The sequence below is a fragment of the Tiliqua scincoides genome, chromosome 1 (genome assembly GCF_035046505.1).
Source record: "Tiliqua scincoides isolate rTilSci1 chromosome 1, rTilSci1.hap2, whole genome shotgun sequence".
NCBI lineage: Eukaryota > Metazoa > Chordata > Lepidosauria > Squamata > Scincidae > Tiliqua > Tiliqua scincoides.
In genome coordinates this window covers 53542319-53563671 of record NC_089821.1, presented here as the reverse complement: position 1 = coordinate 53563671, position 21353 = coordinate 53542319, and the positions used below count along the sequence as shown (strand labels likewise).

Sequence of the window (21353 nt, the reverse complement as noted above, 5' to 3'; positions counted from 1 at the left end):
TCTACCTTAAGAGGCCTATTTTCAAAACTCGTCTCTTCTTAACGACCACTCATGATTTATAACTCATTTCAATGGTCATTTTGGTGTCAGTGGTCATTTTGATCAGCTTTCCACCAGTATGCTGAATGTATTGTGAGACATCTTGTTCCTAAGAGTTGCATCTTTCAACAGGACAGGCAGCTATTCTGCTTAGCATGTCTTCAAGTTCGAGCTCTTTTGCTGTATTTTGTGACATTTTTGTTTGCTTTGATTATGGTGGAGGAGGGGATGGTTCAGTGGTGTGGGGGAAGGCTATTGTGAGACAGTTTTCCAAAGATAAAACTGGACATTGAAAGAAGCCAGTGCTGACCCAAGATTTCCTGAGCTGGCATGCCAAATGCTTCCCCCTTTCCCTGGCAAGCTTAATGTGCCAGACTTTGCTCCTTCCACTCCAGGGTGGAGTGGAATGAGGGGAAATGGAGTGGAAGACAAGGAGTGGAGGCAAGCGAGCACACACAGGAGGGCCTCCCTCGGCCAGTCTGCTCTCTGAGGTGAACACCTCAGCCTGCTTCATGGATGGGCCAGCCCTGCAACAAGCTTGGTAAAATTTATACTGAAATACTTATTGCAGATTTGAATATTATAGCACCAGTAGCTACCTGGGTGCAAAGGTGCCTTGTATGTCTGGTTGTTTCCTGGAATGTACAAATAGGAATTTGTGCAAGAAAAATTTGAAAAGATTCTGCTACATTGTCTGCCTGTGAATCTTTCCAGTGCAGTTTCTCTCTTGGATATTACAGCAGTACAACTGCTGGGAGAACAAGGCACCCATGTATGTTCTTGTCTAGCCTTTCTATGAAAAAAGCCAGAAATGGAACACTAGCTGGGACAAGTTGTACAATCAAATTTGGGCTGCATGGTGCTGATCAGGGTTGAAATTACTTGTATCCCATTCCATAAGACCACCTTATAGTTCACCTATAGTCACATTCCTGTGAGGTAGGGCACCACTAGGATTGCTGTTTTTTCGGGTAAAGGTAAAAATATATGCTGTGGTCATAAAGTACAAAGAATCTCTGTAGAACGACTACCTATTTGTCCTGGTTTGTCAGGATTGTCTGGTAAATTGCTGTGGGCCCAATCCAACTTTACAGAGCTGGTGCAACTGTAATGCAGCTCCAAGGTAAGTGATCAAATGTCTTGAGGGGACCTCTGTGATTGCCCACTCACCACAGGATGCAGCACATGCCCCAAAGGTACGATTGCATTTGCACTGAAAAGTTGAATAGGATTGGGCCCTTAGATGCCCGTGGTAAAAAGACAGCCCTTCTAGAAGAGGCACAATTTAAAGGGGGGGGGGAGAGTGCACAGTGGCTGATGTGTTTCAGCAAATCATGCACCTTTTATTAACAAAATAGTATGCAGGGCTGCCGTTAGAGAGTGGCATCCTTAGGCATCTACTGAGTCTCATGTCTACTGCTGATCAAGAGAGGGCCCTGGCACTGCTGCTCCTCCTCTCACTGACAGTGAAGAGGAAAAGTAGCAGCCTTGCCTCTCCGTGCTCATTCACCAGCCCTCTCCCTATGGAAAGAAGTAAGAGGTGGGCTGGGAGAGCATAATGCAGGAAGAGAGAGGCCCAATGAAGCCTCCATGCCCAAGACCTCTACCACCCCAAACTTGAAGACAGCAATTACAGGACTCACCCTATACAGAAGTGATGAGAGGCCTTTGCTCTCTCCAAAGGTATTCCAGAGTAAGCTGCTACATTATTTGCTTATAAATAGGTTTAGGCTCTAAGAAGGGCAGCAAGCCAATTGCACTGAGCCAGCAGCAGATCACAGCAGAGAAGACATGTCATCCTGCCGAAGGCATCATTTTAATTAGTGCTTGACATTGATATAAATTGCTAGTATTTTGACATCACAGTCGTCAAAACAAGTTGAACAAAAATATGGTGTTCTAAAGCCTCATTACACACAAACAAAGGTGAAACGATTCAAACTTCAGTAAAGACAGAGCTACTGAATATGAAGAGGGGTGTTGCCAAAAATGCCCAGCTTTTATAACAGACTGATTTCAAAGAGGCCATCATGGATTGGGACAAGGCATGAGTGACTTCATGAAAGTATGGCTGCAGGTGGAGCAGAGGTGTAAGGTTGTACCCTCTCCTGGCCACCACAAAATGAAGGCTATTGGGCTTGAAGGGTTGAAAAGCTTCTGTGTACTCATGTGTCCTAGTTTCAACACTATCATCACTAGTTTTGTCCATGACTTGCATAGAAAATGAATTTTCAGCCAAAGTAGATGAGAATTACTTTTCAAAGTATATTCTCAAAAATGTACATTTTATGATCAATAAAGAAAAGAGCTCTTTTTAGTACCTGTATAAGTTATTTTTTAAACTTGGGACTTGTACATAAGTTCTCTCTGTGGAAAAAGGAGCTTGTTTTAACCTTTGGTAATGTGTTTTTTGGTATGCAATCATCTTTGCCCCTAAGGGCCTGTCCTCTTTCACTCTTTGAAACTGCTGAGCTACCGAGATGGATGTAACCACATAGCCCACCGGGGGCCAGTGTATATTTAAAGTATGAATTACACACAGCCATATTGAGGTATGCTGAGGGACCCAGCTGTCTTTCTGAGACTGCCAAGACTCTATAGCCAGTTCACATCTGCTACGGGACTCAGAAGAACTCACTGATGGTCCAGAAACTTCTTCATAATAGAGACCACCAAGAATCGTAAGAGCCAGAAGAAAAGGTACAGTTTAGTCATTTTTACCTGTTAAATTTATTTGGGATGAAATATGAATTTCTTAAATTGAAAAGTTTAGTATAAAAAACATTTTCCTCATGTTCCTTTTAATATACAACAAACCTTAATTTATTCTCATAGATGAGTAGCATTCATATTATTCAGATAATCACCATTTTGAGTCCATTAGATACCTATCGTGTTAACTTGGCTAATTAGCTTCACCAGAGGAAGGGGTGTTTGCCTTCCTATTCTCTTATTTCTCTTTGTTTCATCTTCACCTCTGTGTTAGGCGGTGATGTGCAAAGAGGAGTTCCGGGCCAGGGCACAGGGGTGGTTGGGGGGCAACTGGGATGTTGCACTCCCCCTCCATAGTGCTCTGCATGTTTTCTGGACTTGTCACGGGGGAGGGGGTGCTCATTGCTGGAAGTGGCAAATGTTGTTAACTGGGCCCACCCACCGTCCCTCGTGTCCAAACCACTCCAAAATGGAGCCATTCCAGAAGTGGGGGAGCATGTCAGGGGCAGGTGTGGGTGATGCAGTGATTTAGGGGGGTGACGTTTCCACATCCCCCAGCCCCAGATGCCACTAGGTCCCAGGACACTGCTGCTGTTAGGCAATGGCCTCTCTGTGTCTGTATCTCCTGTAATGAACAATGGAATTTATTTTGTCCTTCTAAGGTAGGTAACAGCACAAAGAAGGTTATACGTGTATCAACAAATGTAGTCACGGGGGTGTGCAATGCACTTGTGTAGTGATGAGATTTGAATAAATAAAGGCTGACTGAAAATGCTTTGGGAGGGGGCAGATCCATGCATAAGTCCAGAATGTGTAAGAGCTACTCACCATATCAATTGCCCCAGTCACGTAGGCAGTTTTCATGCCAGTAGAAGCCTCCACCAGTATGCAGTAAAGTGTTGCCATGGAAACTCCCCATGATTGGTCACTGCTTACACTTGCTAGGTGCCTCTTGGTAGAAATGTCATATAGAAATTTTAAATAAGTAAGCAAACTGTGTGTGTGTAAGAGGGAGAGAGCTACACACAAGCTGATACTGGCTGGGATCATGGTTTCAACTAGCTTAGTATTTAGAGAAAGGTCTTTTCCAGCTCTACTTGAGATACCAAGGATCAAACCTGTGACCTTTTGCATGCATGTGCTCTGCCACTAAGCCACAACCCCTCTTCTAATGAAATTAATTCAAAATTTGAATGCATTAGATGCTATATTTCGCTGTTTCATCCTCCTACACCACCATGCAGGACTCCTTTCCCTGAAGGCCAGGCTCTCCAGTTTTGGGATACCTTCCTCATACAGTGTCCCCAAGTGTAGCACTTTACTTTTCTCAACCAGAGAGACAATCATTCATCTACATGGGGGAATGTCAAGGTACATTTTGAAACAGCCATAGGGTGGAGGTAAACCTGGAACCTGTCCCTGGTGACCCGAGTAATTCAGAATCTATCCCTACCTACTTGACCCTGTCCCTTCATTCATATAGTCCCATCCCAGTTCTCTCTTTGGGCACTAGAGCAGAGCTATGAATTGGCTTTGACTAAAACTCCATAGTATAAGGGTGGGAATGGATACTCCTAGCAACACTGACAAAGTATAATGATCAAGCATTTTATTCTGCAGTTCATAAAAATACTGTAATCTGAAGAAAGTCAAAGGCTCTCATTATGGCAACCAAAGTAATGCGTATGGAAACCAAAGTCCAAGAGATGTCCAGCTCAGTGCAACACATGCAAAGCTCCATGGAGATGTCCAGCTCAGTGCAACGCATGTCTCAGAGCACCAAAATTGTGGGAGGTAAGTATTCAGAAACTCAAGATGCATTCAAAGAATATTTTGTAAATCCTAAAGTAAATCCATCTGCCCTGATGCAGTTAAAGTTAGTTGTAACTCAGTCCCATAGACAGAAGTCTTAAGGGACTTAAGATCATCGTTTTCCCCATAATATGCATTGCTTAGTCAATGGTTATCCCATGGGACTTCGTTTGGGGACTACTACTGTAATATATAGTGCAACTTACCATATGTCCTGACCATGTCATGCTGAACATTTTGCCATTTCACCAATGGCAGCCAGTTATGTTGAGTGGAGGAAGCACTCAGCATGATGACATCAGAACATCAGCTTTGTCATTGCAGACATTACAGAGGGGAAGGCAAAACCTTGATGCAGGACTGCCATTTTATGTAGCAGCTCCATGTTTTTGAAGCTTATAGCTATTGGTGTTTGAAAGTGATGTTATTTATTTTGCTCAGAAATAAGCCCACTTTGTTCCATAAAACTTCGGCTGTAATTTTACTTACTAGGGGGAAAAAAACCCTCTACATATAGCATGTTTGAGTAGTACCAGTGAGATGGCCAGAAATATAGATGCTCCTGAAAAATAATTGTATGTGGTCAGAAACGTGAACAGTGTCCCTGTCTTGCTTAAATGGCACCTCTGCTGTACTTGTCAATTGTTTGGTTCTGTAAACAATCCTCCAACCCAAATTGTCCATATGCAGTTTTTTCCCCATGTAATATTTTCATGCATCTTAAGACAATTATACTTTCTCAGATCCTGGCATAATAGTTTGCTGTATCTAACTCGTTAACCCTGACAATGGTCTTTAATATCCTTAGCATCAGATTCCTGTAACTATAATAACTTAATTTGTATCAATGTGGTTGTCAGTAAATAATGTGTTTCCTCCTTCTATACCAAATGACCCTACATTTCCTACAGAAGTCATTGTACCAGCTTGTCCATAACACAGGATATGACAACTATGGATCCTATATGGACTGGACAACCCTATTATCAATAAATACTGTATTTGCAGATTTGGCAAACAAACATGAACAAGACTGCAGAACATGCTGGCATGGTGGATTTATACAGCACTATTTCTCACACTCTGACCAGGACTGTTGCAAGATTTGCATGTTTTAGGGAGCATCATTATAGATTGCTTAGTTTGCTGAAAACTGGAGCTAGACTGGATGTGATTTGGATGTGACTGGAGCTAGACTGGAAGGGCCATGTGATTTGTTCAATTTATCAGTCAATGAACACTGAAGCCCACCACACCACATCACGCAAAGGGTTTTAAGAATTAGAACTTACAGTGGCATAAATCCTGTCAAAAGTACTGTGTCCAAACACATCATTAGGGCAGGAAGGAGGGAAGGTTAAATCAAGTCCATCGCCACCAAGAGTTCATTCTGTTACAGAGAGCCACATTATCTCTGGTTACTATTATGTTTGCACTTGGGTGAAAGTAGCACTTGGAAGTTTTAATTTTTTAATTCTCAGAATAAGTGAATGAAACACCTAGCTACTCCATATGGTTGTATTTGGAACTGTTTTGTTGTTAATATTAATACAGCACCATTGTCTCCTTGTGCCAACAGGGTTAGAGCCCAATCCTGCACTCAGTGCGCAGGTCCTACATGCCATAAGGCACACCCGCGACACTCAGCGCCTGGTGCTGGCGCCAGATCAGCGTCAGTTCATGCTGAGCCCAGCACCAGCCAGAAGCCTGCTGCATGCACCCAGGGCAAGGAAAGAGCTCAGGGTGGCAGAGAGGTTTGCCACGGTGGAGCAAATTTAACTGGAATTTAAAGCTATGGGAAGTCATCTAGGGACAGCATGTAGAGACAGAATGGCAAGTGGCCAAGAAGAGAGTCCTAAGAGACCCCAATAGATAGAGGAAAGGAGGAGAAGCAGCTTCATTGAATGAACAACCAGACAGAATCACACTTAAGTCAGGGAGTTGAGCAATGGAGAATGATCAATTGTATCAAAGGCATCTGTGTAAACTATTTTGATAATTTTATGAAGAATGCATTATCTTGTAGATAAATGTATTTTTGGGAATTACTCTAAAATCTTGATAGCCATTTTTGTGTGTGACTAATACAAGCTTTCATCTAACAGAGGAGGTAGTTACTAGGAAATCTTCTGCCACTGTGGAATCTTTTAGTATGATCTCCCGCTCAAGTGAAATCCCTCTTGGAGAGACCATCCCAGAATTTGTGGAGAAACCTCACCCAATAACAGCCCCTGAAGGTAAGCAGCTTTTGTTTATCTAGGGATCACCTCACCCTCAGGATATCACAAACACTGGACTCTATTCAAAGAAACAGGAACATATTTTTCCCATGGGAGGACAGTTTTTTTTTCCAATCACCCATTCCTTCTTTGCCTCCAAATCTGCTTCTGAAGGTCTCCCAACCCTCACAAGCAGATCTTCAGGAGATTGCATAGAAAAGGTTGAAATTATCTCCATCACCACTACCACCACCCATTTCCATGACTGGAAATACTTTTGTTTGTGGGAAAAATTCTTAGAATACAACCATCCATCTTTAGCCACAAAATTTCAAATCAGCCACACACAAAAATGATGTATCGAACGCTAAGGAGGAGCTGTATGTGAGAAGACCTTGGCTGTGCAGATAAAAGAGTCCATCTGACACACAACAAGCAGCTTGTCACTGAACGGAACATAAAATTTCATTTGACATTTTTCCACATTTACCTACAGGTGATAAAGCCGTATTTCGAGCCAAAGTGAAAGGTAACCCCAAACCCACAGTAACGTGGAAAAGAGAAAGTGGGATACCAATCAAAGAAGGATCAAAGATGTTTTTTGACAGTATCAATAAAGAGTATGTTCTTAAGGTAAGGTTTGTGATGCAACAACCGTGCCAAAACTAAGCAGCACTGGATCCTCTCCATGTCTGGAAAGGAGACCACTTGGGAATCCCTGTTCCAACATGGAAGGAAAGTGGGATATAAATAAAAGATGTTAGTGTGCAAGTAGCAGAAGTCAGTGCTACATTTGTTGGTCATGTCCTGCTGCAAAGACATTTATATAGAGGTTTGGAAAGATTTGGAAATACATTTATTGTAACCATTGAGAGAAGAGGCAATCTGTATGCTTTTACAAAGAACTGTTACAGATCTAAAATGTAAACTTCATGCATCATCACCATCTTAAAGCAAAAACAACTTGTCTGGTTCCTGGCTTAGTTGCTTTCTGTTGTCTAATGTTTTATAACCAGTGTTACTTTGTAAATATGCTCCAAAATTTTTTAGCTCTTCTTTCAATTTTTTTCTAATAGGATAATTCACCAATAGAAAAATGCCCACAATATCAAATTTTAAGAGATAGAGATATACAGGAAAAAGAACAGTCTAAGAGCCAAATCTTAAACAGCGTGCACTGTCGCAAACATGCCCTAAAGCACATTTGCAAGCCCCTAGCACCGGCCTAGCGCCAGAGCTAGCCCAGCACCAGCTGTCATTGGGCTAGTGCAGGTGGAAAACCGGTACTCCACCACTCAGTGGTCACCCAAACCACTGGGCAGTGGAGAGGTAGGTGGGGGCGTGGGGGAGGTGGGGGCATTTTGGAGCAGGAGAAGGTGTGCCAGGGGAGGGAGCGGGGCAGGAGGAGGGCAGGACCGGTGGAGCTCAGCTCCACCAGATCCTGAGCTCCGTGTCAGGTCTCGCAGCCAGACATGGAGGCTCTTGATTCTATCAAGTAGCCACATTGCAGGGCTACTTTCCTTACCTGGGAGAAAGGATGAACTGCCAGCAACTGCCTGGTGCACTTAGGATACCGTCGCAGCCATTTTCAGCTCCGCAGCAGCCCTGCATGCCAGGAAGCTTAGGGTTGGGCTGCCATCTTTTATAGACAAGAATATGTTAATCTTAAGATGCTTGAAATGATTTTCAATATAGTCAGCCTAACATTTGTGCTTGATTTGGACTTGTTCCAGTCATGGATGAAATGTGCCCATTGTTCCACAGAAGCCTCTCTAGCATTATCATTCCCATTATAGGACTGCTTTTTACATTTTACTTTTTATTTTTTATACTTTGACCATCCAAGCAAAATAACCATAGGTGTCAACAATTTTTAAACCTCTGTAGCATTTTCTTAGTTCAATCTTCCACAGAACTGCCATTATATAGCTTTCCTCCAAGGAATATTTTCACTAATTTTTCTTATTTGTAGAAGAAAACTATGCACACTTAAATGCAATGCCTTAAATTCACGTGTGGCTTACAAACCACTGTTTGACCTCAGCCACTCTTTAGCATACACATGTTTACCTAGAAGTAAGTATCATTTTGTTCATTGGAGCACCATCCCTAATAAGTGTGTTCAGAATTTTAGCCTTAATCTTTCCATGGTTGCAGCATTTATGCTCAACTGACTGCTCAGAAGGGTTTCATTTCCAATGCAGAATGTTTAACCTTCAGCATTTTATTTAACAAAGTAATTACAATTTAATTTCATGTATCCTGGCAATTTACATTTTGTGTAAGCAGATGGTAGTTTTTGACCTATGTTGAAAACAACAGTTCATAAAACTGCAGTGGGTTAACAACTGTTTGAGAATTGATTGGTCTACTACAGCAAGGGTTTCCAAATGTCTTAGTACGAGAGCCCCATCATATATTTTACACATTTTTGCAGGCTGAAAAAAAAAATCAGTTTTATAAATGAATGAATGAAATTTAAATGAGGGAATAAGCTTTCTTTGGATCTTTTTTTGTAATCAACATGATGGGATTCAGAACAAAAGAAAAATGTGAGAATTACAAAGAAACAAAGCAGTACTTAAACTGAGAAATGATATATAGTGAGTAAAAAGGTCAAACATTAGCAAATACTCAAAATACACAAATACTCAAATACACAAAAAGGTTGCTGCAGGCCAGATAAAATCTTGTGGTGGGCCAGATGTGGGCCCCAGGCTTACTTTGGAGACACCTGGTCTATAGTACTCACTTAGGGTGCAATCCTAACCAACTTTTCAGCACGGACCTAGCCGCAATGCAGCCCCAAGGTGAGGTAGCAAACATGACTTTTCCTTGAGGAGGCCTCCTTGACTGTCTCCTCACTGCAGGATGCAGCACATGCCGCATTGGCACAGCTGTGTCAGTGCTGGAAAGTTGGTTAGGATTGCGCCATTAGACAATCTTAAGAAATTGCTCCGGAGAAGCATGAAGCAACTATGTGAGCCAGTCACAAGAAGCCATTACTTTTGGTTAACCTAAAGTTGGATCAAGTCTTTAGTGGGGAAATGACACTGGCAGTCAATAAGTTTCCTGATGATGTTTACTGACTATGTCATCTTTGCAGGTGGACAACCTCGCATCAGAGGATGCAGACAATTACAAATGTGTTGTTACCAATGACCATGCTGACATTATCTACACTGTGTCCTTGATTGTAACTGAAGGTAAGCGTCAAACAGATTCCTAACAAGACTGAAGAAAACATTGCACTGGAAAATGTAAGGACTCTGGTGTTACCACCAGGACTGGACCTATATGATATGGAAATCATGTAATGGGAACTCTCAGAATTCTGATCCATAAGCAATATACTATTCCTTGCCAGAACCTGTAGCAGAATACAGGCTTCTTGTAATAATTCTCTTATTTTAATTTGTTTCACTTTTTTTTTAATAAGGTCAAGAGAAGCTGGATTTCAAAAAATTGTTGAAAAAAAGGTGAGAGGCAATTTTTCCATCAAAGTACATGCAAAATTAGCACACTTTCTCAAGAAGGATAATTTCTAGATTTTCTCTTTATTGCGTTGCACAGTAGTTGTTGGTGGGATGCTGGACTGAAGGCTAAGTGAAAAAGAAGCAGGTGTGTCCGATGAATGAGTGGGACCATGACAATGAGAGATCATAAGAATGTACAAAGAATTTGGATCATGCCAAATGTCCATGTGGTTCAGCATCTTGTGTCCCACAAGCAACCCGATCCTGTTGGCTTTGGCCCAAGCAACATGGGGAACCAATTTATCCATTTATTTATTCAAAACTTATTTACCCCACTTCTACCACCTTTCAAGGTAGTTTACTAAATAGTCCTAAAATCATAATTAAAACCAAAATAATCATGAACACAAACACCAACATAGGGATGGTCCTGCAGAGAGGAAACTGCAGAACAAATTATACCTCCTTCTACTGTTTCTCTTTCAACTACCAAATGAGAAATAGCTATTTATTCCTTAGAAATATTTATATCCTCCCTCTCTATTTGCTTCTCATGGCAGTTGACAGCATAACTAAAACACCACAAGCAACCATTCAAACAAAAGAAACAAGCAGGAAACAGAAACAACTGATTAAACTGCATAAAAAGAAATCAATTTTTTTTTTTAAAAAAGAACAGCCTTGAAATAATTTAAAAACATGTTTAAAGTCAACAGAGAAGTAACATACTTAAGGGGTTGTATGCCCGATGAAAACCCTGTGGAAATAATTTTTTGACCAGCATCTGAAAACCATCTAAGAAAATACTGGGCTAATGGGCAGGGGAAGGGAATTCCATTATCCAGGCATCACAACTGGAAAGATCCTGCCCTTCATGGTCACATACCTCAGGATACTCTGAGTTTGGCCTCAAAAAAAGAGTTGGGCCAGTTTGTGTTGGAGTAGGCAATCCTTCAGGTCCCCAGTCGTTTAGGGTTTTGCAGGGCAAAGGTTAATGCAGTGTAGGTCAGCTTTAGGAAAAGCTGACAGAACTGACAAACCTCACCACAGAAACCATTCTACAGTTTTGGAATTAGCCCAGAAAAGGATCTTCTATTCCCCCCCCCCCAAGGTTCTGATAACTTTAGAACGAATCTTGGAGGAGAGCCTGTGAAAGGAGAAAAGAGCATAAGGAAGTGTCAGAGATATCCAATCAACTGTCTGTCTTGTTTCAAACTGGAGAGGGTAGGGTGGGGTTGGTCAATCAGAAAACATGAGTAGGAAAATCTGAACAAAGGATATGAGGAGAGAACCTGAGCCAGTGACATCATCACTGCCACATAGAATGCAAAACCGTTTAACTGGAATGTGGGTCCAGCCCCAACACTACCGAACAGAGCTTTTACAAATGGCAGAAAGTGAAAGGTAGTATGGCAGAGTGAAAAGGTAGTAAAATATATCCATGATTAGAGGAATTAGAGGAATAGGGGAGAATGGCTTGTAGAAGCATTGTCTTAAGCTTCCACACTAGTTTAATTGCATGGTTTTCCCTTAATTCCAGCCTTGGGAATTGTCATTTTATGAGGTTGCCTTTTCCTTTAGAATTCTTGTCAGTTCAATAAATGCAAAATGGCGGTCATGTTATCCCACTTGTACGCAGGGGGCCTCCAGCTCCTAAGAAAATAGAGAAGAAGATTGATGAGAAAGAAATGCTAGAGATTCTCTCCAAGGTACCCAAGAAGGACTTTGAGAAAGTTTGCATGCAATATGGCTTCACAGATTTCCGAGGGCTTCTTAAGAAACTGAAGGAGATGAAAAAAAAAGTCGAAGTTGAGGTGAGAGATGCCATCAGACTTTAAAACTCGGTCAATGTATGTTTTTGTTTTTGGGTGTGCCATACAAATTCCTACATCTGAATTTACGCTGCAGTAATTTTCTTCTGATGTTTTGTCGTGTGAGACGGACAGTGTTAGCTACGATATTTATCTCTATGTCTTAAGGCAGGGGTCTCCAAACTTTTTGGCCAGAGGGCCACATCAAATATCTGGCACAGTACTGAGGGCCAGAAAAAAAATTTAAATATAAAATTTATATAAATAAATCAGAGATGGAACTTAGATGAGTGAATAAATAATGAATGGGCTCATTCATTCAAACTCTCCGGCCCTTCAGACCAGACGTAACCCTCCAGATGCAACCAGAGCACTGTTCCAGTCATGTTCCGCCAAGTGGGCCAGAGGCTCTCAGGGAACAAGAGGCTGGTCACGTGCTGGATAGAGGCTCACCATGGGCCACATATGGCCCCCAGGCCAGGGTTTGGAGACCCCTGTATTAAGGCAAGGGAAATAAGAGTGAAATATAAGTCAACTAAGAAAACAGAAATCACAACTGCAATTTAGTGGTTGGGCTTTACAAGTGGCAATCAATAAAAGCTTTCTAAAAGCATTCCAAAATTAATGCATTGAAAAGCAGCCAACACCTACTGAAAACTTTAGCCATAAAGAACTGTCTTGTGAAGGGTAACTGTATTCCGGAAAACAACGGAGGCTTGTGGCAGTCTTATAATGCTAACACTTTCAACACTAAGGCTGTATTTGGCATAAGTCATGCAAAAAATTACGCCACCTATATTTGTATGCACTAAGACGCCGCAGGACTCTTTCTTGCTCATTTTCCTTGTGCAAGTAACAAACAAATCCAAAATTCAGTGAAGCCCTCTTCAGACAAATCGGATAGAGCAATTGTGCAAGGTGCTTGGTGCTCCAATGTTTACATAGATGAAGATGATAAAAATAATGCAGGTTGTCCCTCGTTATCCACTGGGTTCCATTCCAGTGAATAAAAAAAAACCCATGGATAAAAATAGTGGAAAAATAGATTTAAAGACCCACTTCCAGGTTCCTTGCCCTTCCATTGCTCCTAATGGAATATGGTCATGCCTCAACATCTGCAGGGGTTTGAGTCTGGGACTCCCTGCTATTACCATAAAATGTGTTAAATAAAAGCAGTTTTAAAAACTTAAAAAGTGTGTCCCTTTATAATTGTGGTTTCAAAACAGCTTTTCTTGCTGTTGTAGAGAGGCAGTCAGTAATTAGAAATGCAAAGGACCCCTTGCATTTGCCTGGTTCAGCTGAAGAATGGAATGACCGCTTGCACTTGTCTGTCTACAACAGTAAGAAGAGCAGTTTTTTAAACTGTGATTTTAAAGGGATGCATTTTTCCCCTTCTCCAGGGACCAGCACATTCCTTCTCATTTGCAGTGGCCATTCGTGTTGAGTCAAATCATTGTATAAAAAATCCATGTATAACATGGATATGAAGGTTGGACCAGTAATAATAGACATGCAGGTCAGCTATGCCTCCAAGCATCCCTGCATTTAGCAATTGTATGTAGAGACAAACACTAAACATAGGAGGGCCCAGTGATATGGCTAGTGATGCACCTGTGCAAGAGGCACTCCTGTTCACTCCGCTGAGTGTTGGATCTTCATACAGTAACATCTGCAAGAAGGCTTTAGTTTTTTGACCACATACATCATCATCATTTGAATACATCATCATTTGACATCATTTAAAAAATAAAGGAAAACAGTGATATAAGGATAAAACCAGCACTAGGTATCAGTAACCAAATTTACAAATCAAAAGCAGAGTTTAAAGGGAGACCAAAATAATACTGGGATATAAGATAACGATCTAGCCCTTTGATTTATTTATTACAGGCCGTAAGGATTTTGAAACCTCTGGAGGATGTTACTGCTAAAATAGACTCTACAGCAATATTTGATACTATTCTGGAATTGAAGGATGCCAATACGAAGATGACATGGATAAAGGTAGCTTGCCTTTATTTATTTGAATGAAAAAAGTTGAATGAAGAAAGTTGTGAAAACTTTCCGAGTTATGAGGTAATGGGTCTCTGTCAAAGCTTTTCCTCTAAAGCCACTTTGTTGCTAAGTAGTTTAACAAGCTATTTACTGTAGATACTAAAGTACAGTAGTGAAATTTTTGCCAAGTAATCAAGGTCCAATTCTCACTTTGCCTTATCTCTGGGTCAATCAGAGGGCAGAGCCTTTCAACTCTGAGCAGTTTTGTTTCTCTGATAAGCTCAGGCAGGCACCTCCTGAGTTGCTATAGTAACTTTCCTGGAAAATTCCAGCCAAAGTTAACCTTTTATTCTCCTCCATTCCCTTTTGCTGCTGCAACCTGGTTCCCTTTTGCAAAGGCTTTGCATTTGGCAGAGGTCTTTTTTTTTCAACACCAGGATGGGATCCCCTTTCCATTTGAAGCAAAGTCCCAGGCTACAATTCAATGCACCATTACTTAAGAATAACACCCATGGAAAGCAGTGGGTCTACTTCTCAGTAAAAAGGGTTGCAAATATATACAGCTGCATCTCTCTGCTGTGAATTGAATTGCACACTCCCAGTTACGTGTTATGGGTTGTATGTTGTACATAGAGCTTCTGGCTTAACACACCAGACACCTTAAAAGTGGATTTGATTCATGGTTCTCCTGCAGTGGTTCCCAAACTTTTTCACTTGCATATCCCTTTGCAGCCCATTTCCATAAATTGTACCCTTCATATTAGTAAAATGTTTGTAATAATGCAAGCCCTCATCTCCTCTCTATGAAAGCCCAGACTTCATGTATTCATCACATACTTTCTCTTTTTATCTGTTTGAAGAACAGAAGACTCTGCCTTTGCACTGTTTTGCACCAGAAGTGTGCTGAGAAATTCTGGGTGATTGATCACTTTCTATATTGTTTCAGCTTTTTTTACTGTGCTGGTTTTCAATCACTGGTTCACTCATGAATTGATGACCAAAAACTAGCTATTGGTGGGGCTTTCACAGCCAACTAGCTACCTCCCTTCCTGCCTTGCTGGTCCTTGCAAGGCATTCCTGTCTTGCAAGGCATTCTGGAGCATGACCTGCCTTTTTCTGCCATAATTCCATTCTTTTCAAGTACCCCAAAGGTCCTGTTGAGTGTCCCTGGTACATGAATACCAGGCTGGGAACCAATGTTTTACTGGTATGTTGTTAACAGTGCACTTACTCTGATAGTGTTTACAAAAAGGTGGTGAAGACCAGAATTTAAAAAAGAATAAAAATGTATCTTATGATATTTTACTATGTATTTAATAAATTAGAGACTACAGTTCTTAGGTAACAATTACTGGTAGGTTATTTTTCAGGATCTGGCCTGTGGTAAAATCAGACAAAACTATGGTCAGACAACCCCCTGAGTTTAACCCCTGACTTATCAGAGGGTCATGGAAAATTCCATGATTGTTGGCTCAAAACCTGCCCTTGACTTATCTGTGGGGTCGGCTTATAGGCGAGTGTCTGGGGTAAGTTTGTTGTGATAGATATGGTCTTGAAAGAGGGATGACGACAGTTCATTTAGTGCACTATAGTGCATGCCAAAAAAGTTGTGCGCAGATCAATGGAATGCAGTACTTCCCGATGACGACAATTTATACATTTGGTTGCTAGGCACCTAGCAATTATAGAGTGATGAGCATGCTTGTTGTGCAAACCTTATTTTACCTGTCCTGCCTACTTGCAGTGATGTCACCTAGTGTCCATATTCTTCTTTTCTAGGAGGATGAACCTTTGCGTTTTCAATATAATCTAGGGAAATATGAAGTTAAACAGATGGGCACAAAGTTTATGCTTTACGTCTGCAACGTTACTCAACAAGACCAGGGCACATACTCTCTCAGAGTAGGCGATAAGATACTCTCAGCAAAACTGAAAGTAATAGGTAAATATGGTTTTTAATTGCATATGGGTAAGGATTATATTCTCAGCTTGTACAAGTCATAGTAGTTTTGATTATCTCTGTAGACCTATACTAATGCATGCAGGCTGACAGTCTGGACCATACTGAAAAAACATTTGGTTTATATAATTTCAAAGCCTCTTTGTTATGAAAGATGAATCTGAGCAATGGAAATTATTGTGTGTATCATGTTTTTCCAGATGAGCCCCTGAAATTTTTGGCAGGCCTGAAACCTCTGAAAGTAACAGAGAGGCAGACGGCTGTGTTTGAGATCCGCCTTTCCAAGAAAGTGCCTAACTTTGCCTGGAAATTCAATGGGAAAGACCTGAAGCGAGATGACAAGTATGAGATCATCACATCAGAAGATGGATTAACTCACACACTGAAAATTAAAGACGTTCGTCCAAGCGACATGGGTAACATCAGTTTCGAAACTGGAGATCTAGTGACAAAGGCTGAGCTTTTCATTGAGCGTAAGTGATGCTGAGATTGTATCTTTTATCACCAGCATTACTCAGATTTAAAGTGGGGAATCTCAACCAGAGTTTTAGAACCCAATCCTGAGCTTGACGTGCCGGCTTACTGCCGGTGAGCACTTGTTGCAAACATGCAGGGCAGATGCATGGCCTCTGCCGCTAGGCGATCACACAGACCACTGAGCAGCAGAGAGGAAAGCGGGGGTGGCGGAAGGTGGAGGTGTTCTGGGGAGAAGGCGGGGGGGGAGAAGGCCCCATTGCAGGGCTACTCCCTTTACCCAGGGGAAGGGGACAAAAGTCCCCTTCTCTTGACGTGCTGCCCGTGGTTTCCATGGGAGCATAGGATGCCGCCACAGCCACGCGCCACAGGAGCTCAGGATCGAGCTCTAAGTGTATCATTTAATGAAACGTTTGTGTTTCTTAAGGGTGGATGCTATTTGAACCCAGTGATTTGGTAAAGTTTGACATTGACAGTACATTCTAGTCTTCATCCTACATCACTTATGTTTGACAGGCAGCCCAATCCTAAAGGGCGGTGCTGCCACTGGGTGCAGCAGCGCCAAAGCGGCTACCATTGCATTCTGCAATCCCGAAGCAGCCACCAGAAGTCTTCTTGGGGGAAGGGGACTTTTGTTCCCTTCTGGGGAAAGCACCAAGCCCTGCAATGGGGCTTCTTAAGCCTGCACTGGCTGTTTTGCTGATGCAGACTTGAGAGACTCCGTGTCGTACCTTCTGGCCTGACAATAGAGTTCAGGACCCAGCAGAGCAGAGCTGTGTCTGTCTCACCCCCCTCCCGTCCCTGGTTCAGCCCTCCCTCCCAGCAGCACTGAGGCTCAGCGCCAGCTGGCGCTGGGCCAGTGCTACCAGCCCCTCCTCTCCAGGTGCCACAGGAGTGCCTTATGGCACGTTTGCAAGTCCCAGTTCCGGTGGTACGCTTGTAGTGCTGGTGCTAAAGAGCTCAAATTGGGCTCTAAGTTCTTCAGTTCCCTTCCTGAGAAGGCCATTTCAGATATAGGTATCTTCCCTACATCTTCTGCAGTGAAGTCAGATGCAAGTAATTCATTCAGCTTCTCTGCAATCTCCAGAGTTGGTTGGCAACCTTCCGTCTTGAAAGACTATCCTCTTTTAATGTTCTCTTTTATTCCCCCATTATCTAATGATCCCACCACATCCCTGTCAGGTTTAAAGTAACAGTTTTTCTTTTGTTTGCATTGATTTTTTAGCCATACTCTCCTCCTAATCCCATTTTTACATTCCTTATTGTAAACTTATAGTATGGTTAACATTAAGTCTTCTTTATCCTCTTCTCTTTCAGGAACTCCAATTAAATTCATTAGAAATTTGAAGAATGTCCGAGTTAAGGAGAAAAGCAAAGCTACCCTAGAATGTGAACTGACCTCTAAAGACGTTAAATTGAAATGGCTAAAGAATGGGAAGGTGATTGGAGTGTCTAAAAAATATACCATGACCCATGAGGGGAAGGTGGCAGAACTGATCATAGATGATGCTGAGCTGGGTGACTCTGGAGATTATATGATAGTTGCCACACAAGAAAATGACCCCACAGAGTACTACAGCAATTGTAGTGTTACTGTAGAAGGTAAGGATCAAGAGAGAGTTTTGGTGTATGAAATTTAAAAAGTTTCAGTGGCATTGGCTGAAGATCTCTGTTTAGAGAGAGAGAGAGAGAGAGAGAGAGAGAGTGATGGAGGAAGGAGGACCAGGAAGAAGAGGAGACAACATCATCAGGCTACTCTGCTTTATCTGGAGCAGAAAAAAATACTTCCAGTTTTCCCTGTCTAAGTGTCTGGAGGTAATTCTTGCGGTTTGTCTGTAGGTAATCAGTTACATGCCTGCCTGTCTTGATGATGATTGAGGTCCTAGTTGACCCATTGCATAGGTCCAAGTTGTCCAATTGCAGCTTACAAATGTCCCCCTACCCCAAGGAGTCCTCCAGCAGCCAAACCCCCCCCCCCTTGGGATGCATAGTAGTTCACACAAGCACCTCTACATTGCTGTGGGGGATTCAAGGTGGATTGGCTGTTAGTAGAATCGGATACCACTTTTTGAATTTTGATTTCCCATTCTTGACTGTATATATGGTACCCATTTTCTGGTTCTTTCATTCTCTAATTCCATATTTGGTGCTCCCATTGAGCATTGTTTATCACTTCTTCTAACCAAAGGTGGCTCCAAAAAACAAAATTGTAGGGTGAGGCGAGGAAGAGGCAAAATACATTTCTGGACAAAAGCGGCAAAAGCTTTGTCCCCTATGTTAGATTTTGGAAAGTTTTAAAGCTCCTAGTCTAATATGTTCTTTTTGAAATAAGTCCCATTTTGTTTTGATGGCATTAACTTCCAGTGAGTCCAAGTATGGGGGGATAGGGAACCAGGAACTTGTCTGAGAGGTACTTATCCTCCTCATCCACTTGTATTGCCTATGTGTTTCCCCTCCAGAGAGATTAGCTACAGTAAAAAGTGGTTTGTCAGATGTCCAGGCCTCAACAGGGGATCCAGCAGAGCTCTGTGTTGTCCTGAATGATGAGAGAGTAGAAGGTGTGTGGCTGAAGGATGGTAAAGAGGTAAGTAAGCTATCATGAATTTGCAAGTGTCCATGTATGTGGCACACTTTGATTAATGGAGGCCATCTTTTGTAGATCGATTGTGTGACAGATTGTTTAGCAGCCATTTTAGTATTAAAATAGGTATTGGCGGCTCACAGAAGGCTGGGGAGGGGTGGGGGTGAGGAGTCTAATCAGGTTGGTGTGGTAGTAGCCCTTTTCAGAAGTTCCTCTCCTAAGGAGAGAGAATGTGTGAGGAGTCCTGCAGAATTGAGCGCGGTGGCTCGGCCTCACAAATTATACATGCACTTGACACCTCCTCGCATTCAGACATTTGCCTGAGGAGATGAACACTTAAATTGGGAAGAGAGAGGGCAAGGCTTGTGTCTACATCAGTGGCTGGAACGGGGCTAGCTCACATGTTCCTGCAGAACCCCTCATGTGAAGGGATATCACATGATGACTTCGCATTTTCACCTCAAGCAAAAAGAGGCTTAAACTAGCCGTGGCATTTGTGTGTGAGCTATTTGTTACATGTAGTCCCTCCTGTCAACTTCCCTTCTTTAGCCGGGGTATTGAGTATGCTAAATTTCGTAGTAGGCAAAATGTGACTACACTGCAAAAAACTAGCACTTTGCCATTGCTAGTGCAGTTGTGGTATAGAATGAAATTGTGCGAGTGTTTTGCCTGTTGCATCCTGTTGCATGTGCAGGAATAATGACAAGCAACACAACTCATCCCCCACCCCTTCCTGTATCACTTTTTGACTTTTTAAGAGATTTTTTTAAAAATGCTTTTGAGGCCAAGTGCTCTCCTGTGGTGCCTCTTGGGTACAGGAGATCTTATCTAGTGTGTTTGTAAAAAGTGACAAACACCAATGCAACCTGTCCCTGGCAGCAGTGCCTTCCCATTTGATGAGTCTTTTGCTGCTGTTATATTTTATTTTTATTTCTTTGAAGACTCTGTACTCTTCTTCTCCCACACAGAAGTTAAAATGTATCCTTAATAAAAAAAAACAGTAATACAACTATTCTTGCACAGAAAAATCAAGTACACACATACCTTATATGTAGATCGATACCTTACCTAAGAACCACAAAACTAACAGATTTGATCCCATGTCTAAAACAGCAGTCTGTGTGCTCCAGCATACTATTAGAATTCTATGTACAGTGTCTTCATGTCTGCTTTTTCCCCTTAGATTACAGATATGAAAGGAATCCAGATTGTCAAGCAGGGGGCAGTTCACAAGCTGATCATTGACAAGATGGGGGAGGCACATGAAGGGAAGTACACTTTCAGAGCAAAAGGAGCTGAGAGTGAGGCCACTGTCAGCATTGCAGGTACAGCGCTGATTTTTCACCTTGGAATTCACTCCCTTCCCTGCCCTCCTGTCCAAGTCTTGGTTTTAATGGTGGACAGCAGACATTAGCCGGATTAGCAGTATCAAAAATAAATTGGCAGTATTGTGTGCTCATGTTGACACCATGAAGAACTTTATGAAATAATACTACTAATACTCATACCTTCTCCAATGCAAAGTAGTTATCTTTCTTTCACGTGCTTAGGGGGTAGGGAGGGGTTGCTTGCCTTGGAGTGAAGCTGTTCTAAGTGCCTGGAGAATGATTGATGGATTGTCTGCTCACTACCCTCTCCCACATTAACAAGGCTATTGTTAAACAACTTTTTTTCCTTTAATTTAAAGGTCCCTTCTTATCATGTTGAGATAAAACCGCAGGTAAGAAGTCTGTGGTTAGGTAGGTTATGCCTGCAATGCTCATGAAGCACATTTGCCTCAATTTGTCTATTTTTAATAATTTATTCTGCTTCCATTGTCAAAGAGGGACAATACAGATCAATGAAACGCTGTTCCCTGGTCATTGGACATCCTATTCACATCCTCTTCTGACTTCTGATATTTTTATCAAGCATTGCTGCTATTGTGCTAAGAGCTAGTAACATGCTTTAAGAAAAAAAGAAATAAAGAAACTGAAATTATGCCCAGTGCCAATTTATATGCTTGTACTATTTGAACACAATGTATGCACAGAGCCTGGGTGAAACATTTGTGCAGGAGCAAAGCATCACCAGCTGCTTACATTTCCCATATGCTACACTGCATCCCACGTTATTCTAACTGCAGTGTTAAAGTATGTGAGCATCCAAAAACAGCTGCAATTGTGTGAACCATATCATTGTATGAATTCTAAATCTCTTCCAATGATTTCTTCAAATGGAAATTGTTTTGCTAACAGCCTAAGAAGAGGTTGCCTTCAAACCACTTCTTAACAA

The 21353-nt window shown here is 41.9% G+C and overlaps 1 protein-coding gene across 1 annotated transcript in view; it reads left to right on the top strand.

Moving 5' to 3' along the window:
* The first annotated feature begins 4415 nt into the window (after window positions 1-4415).
* The window catches only part of IGSF22 (immunoglobulin superfamily member 22), a 35053-nt gene continuing 18115 nt past the window's right edge, over window positions 4416-21353 (top strand). Inside the window, exons 1-12 of the mRNA XM_066611211.1 lie at window positions 4416-4545; window positions 6669-6800; window positions 7279-7415; window positions 9889-9988; window positions 10222-10261; window positions 11898-12072; window positions 13960-14073; window positions 15844-16006; window positions 16225-16497; window positions 17816-18100; window positions 18958-19082; window positions 20263-20404. Of these exons, the coding sequence (XP_066467308.1) occupies window positions 4416-4545; window positions 6669-6800; window positions 7279-7415; window positions 9889-9988; window positions 10222-10261; window positions 11898-12072; window positions 13960-14073; window positions 15844-16006; window positions 16225-16497; window positions 17816-18100; window positions 18958-19082; window positions 20263-20404 (1816 nt within the window). The remainder of the gene's footprint in view (window positions 4546-6668; window positions 6801-7278; window positions 7416-9888; window positions 9989-10221; window positions 10262-11897; window positions 12073-13959; window positions 14074-15843; window positions 16007-16224; window positions 16498-17815; window positions 18101-18957; window positions 19083-20262; window positions 20405-21353) is intronic.